Here is a 1,700-nt window from a genome sequence, read left to right on the forward strand (position 1 = left end):
TGATCAGGCAGAGGTCTCACTCATGTACTCTTATCCTGCCATTGATACCCACTCACTGCTTGATTTTGATGGAAAGGACTTCAGTAGCTGAAAGCTTCAGTCAGTGTAAGAATTGTTAACCCTGCAAGTGTTTACTGGCTCATGACCATTTGAACAATTCCAATTGACTCAACTAGTGCTGAGGAGTCCATGAGTATCCGGGGCAGATAGGAAGCTTGGACATTTCACCCCTTTTATACTTGCAAGTAATCCCAGGAATCAAATGCCAATCAGCCTTTGAAGTGCCTAGTGTGAAAGCAAAATCAGTTCAACATTGGCATCAGATGGCATCATCCCCTAATACAATCCCCAGCATCTGCAGATGCCAGCTTTGCAATCAGGCAAGAGTGAAAGGGGTAATTGCACACTTACCCCTTGAAATGACCCAAGTTTTTGCGCGAGCGACCGAGCCCGCGAGCGACCGAGCCCGCGAGCGACCGAGCCCGCGAGCGACCGAGCCCGCGAGCGACCGAGCCCGCGAGCGACCGAGCCCGCGAGCGACCGAGCCCGCGAGCGACCGAGCCCGCGAGCGACCGAGCCCGCGAGCGACCGAGCCCGCGAGCGACCGAGCCCGCGAGCGACCGAGCCCGCGAGCGACCGAGCCCGCGAGCGACCGAGCCCGCGAGCGACCGAGCCCGCGAGCGACCGAGCCCGCGAGCGACCGAGCCCGCGAGCGACCGAGCCCGCGAGCGACCGAGCCCGCGAGCGACCGAGCCCGCGAGCGACCGAGCCCGCGAGCGACCGAGCCCGCGAGCGACCGAGCCCGCGAGCGACCGAGCCCGCGAGCGACCGAGCCCGCGAGCGACCGAGCCCGCGAGCGACCGAGCCCGCGAGCGACCGAGCCCGCGAGCGACCGAGCCCGCGAAGGGCTGAAGGGCATACTGTGCTGCACATAAAGCTTATTTATGTATGATATATTTTATTCAAAAACAAGATCATAATACATTGATCAGGATTTAGGGCAGGACCACCATTGCTCAATGTATTATGACATTACCAGTAGAAGGTAAAACAGTCCTAACCCTAGGGATGGCTCCTTGCAAGTGTGAAAGTGACCACTCCTAACTGGGACAGTGAACAAGTGTGAAAAGCCAGTCCCCTATTCCAATCCCAGTACACTGAACAGCCAATTTAATGGGATGCAAGTGTGAAAGGAGCTCAACTCTGCCAGATTTAGAAATTATTCCATACTATATTTTTGATTGAAAAGTACACTAATATGGTTGCAAATTTAAGCCCCCTATTCACTACACCCACCCAGCTCCATCCCTCTCTCCCTACTCCAAATTTCCTCTCACCCCTCTGTCCACTAGCTGGCCTGACCTATCATCTGTCATACAGCGCCACAAGGGAACTGGCAGCTTTCTTTCTCCACTGATTGCCACCCCACTTGCCCTTAATCTTAAGTCAAGTCAAGTTTATTGTCATCTGATTGTACAAGTACAACCTGATGAAACAGCATTCTCCTTGGTTCTCAGTGCAGGAAAGAGAAGGCTACTTTAATTAAGTTAAATGAGATGTGAGGATGGTCAGAAAAACACAAATATTAGCATGGATTGGTCAGGGTGAATTGCCTCTTTCTCCACTCCCCAAGGGTATATAAAGCTAGTTTGCTCATCGTAATTGTTAATTTCTTGATTGCTGTTGTATGACTGATCAAG

The 1,700-nt window shown here is 53.1% G+C and overlaps 1 protein-coding gene across 1 annotated transcript; it reads left to right on the top strand.

The window, feature by feature from the left end:
* The first annotated feature begins 419 nt into the window (after positions 1 to 419).
* On the top strand, positions 420 to 935 carry LOC138765287 (circumsporozoite protein-like). The gene has a single exon (XM_069942333.1). It carries the CDS (start codon positions 420 to 422, stop codon positions 933 to 935), a length of 516 nt encoding a protein of 171 aa, XP_069798434.1.
* The last annotated feature ends 765 nt before the right edge of the window (positions 936 to 1,700 follow it).

This window comes from Narcine bancroftii, chromosome 5 (genome assembly GCF_036971445.1).
Source record: "Narcine bancroftii isolate sNarBan1 chromosome 5, sNarBan1.hap1, whole genome shotgun sequence".
NCBI classification, from domain to species: Eukaryota; Metazoa; Chordata; class Chondrichthyes; order Torpediniformes; family Narcinidae; genus Narcine; species Narcine bancroftii.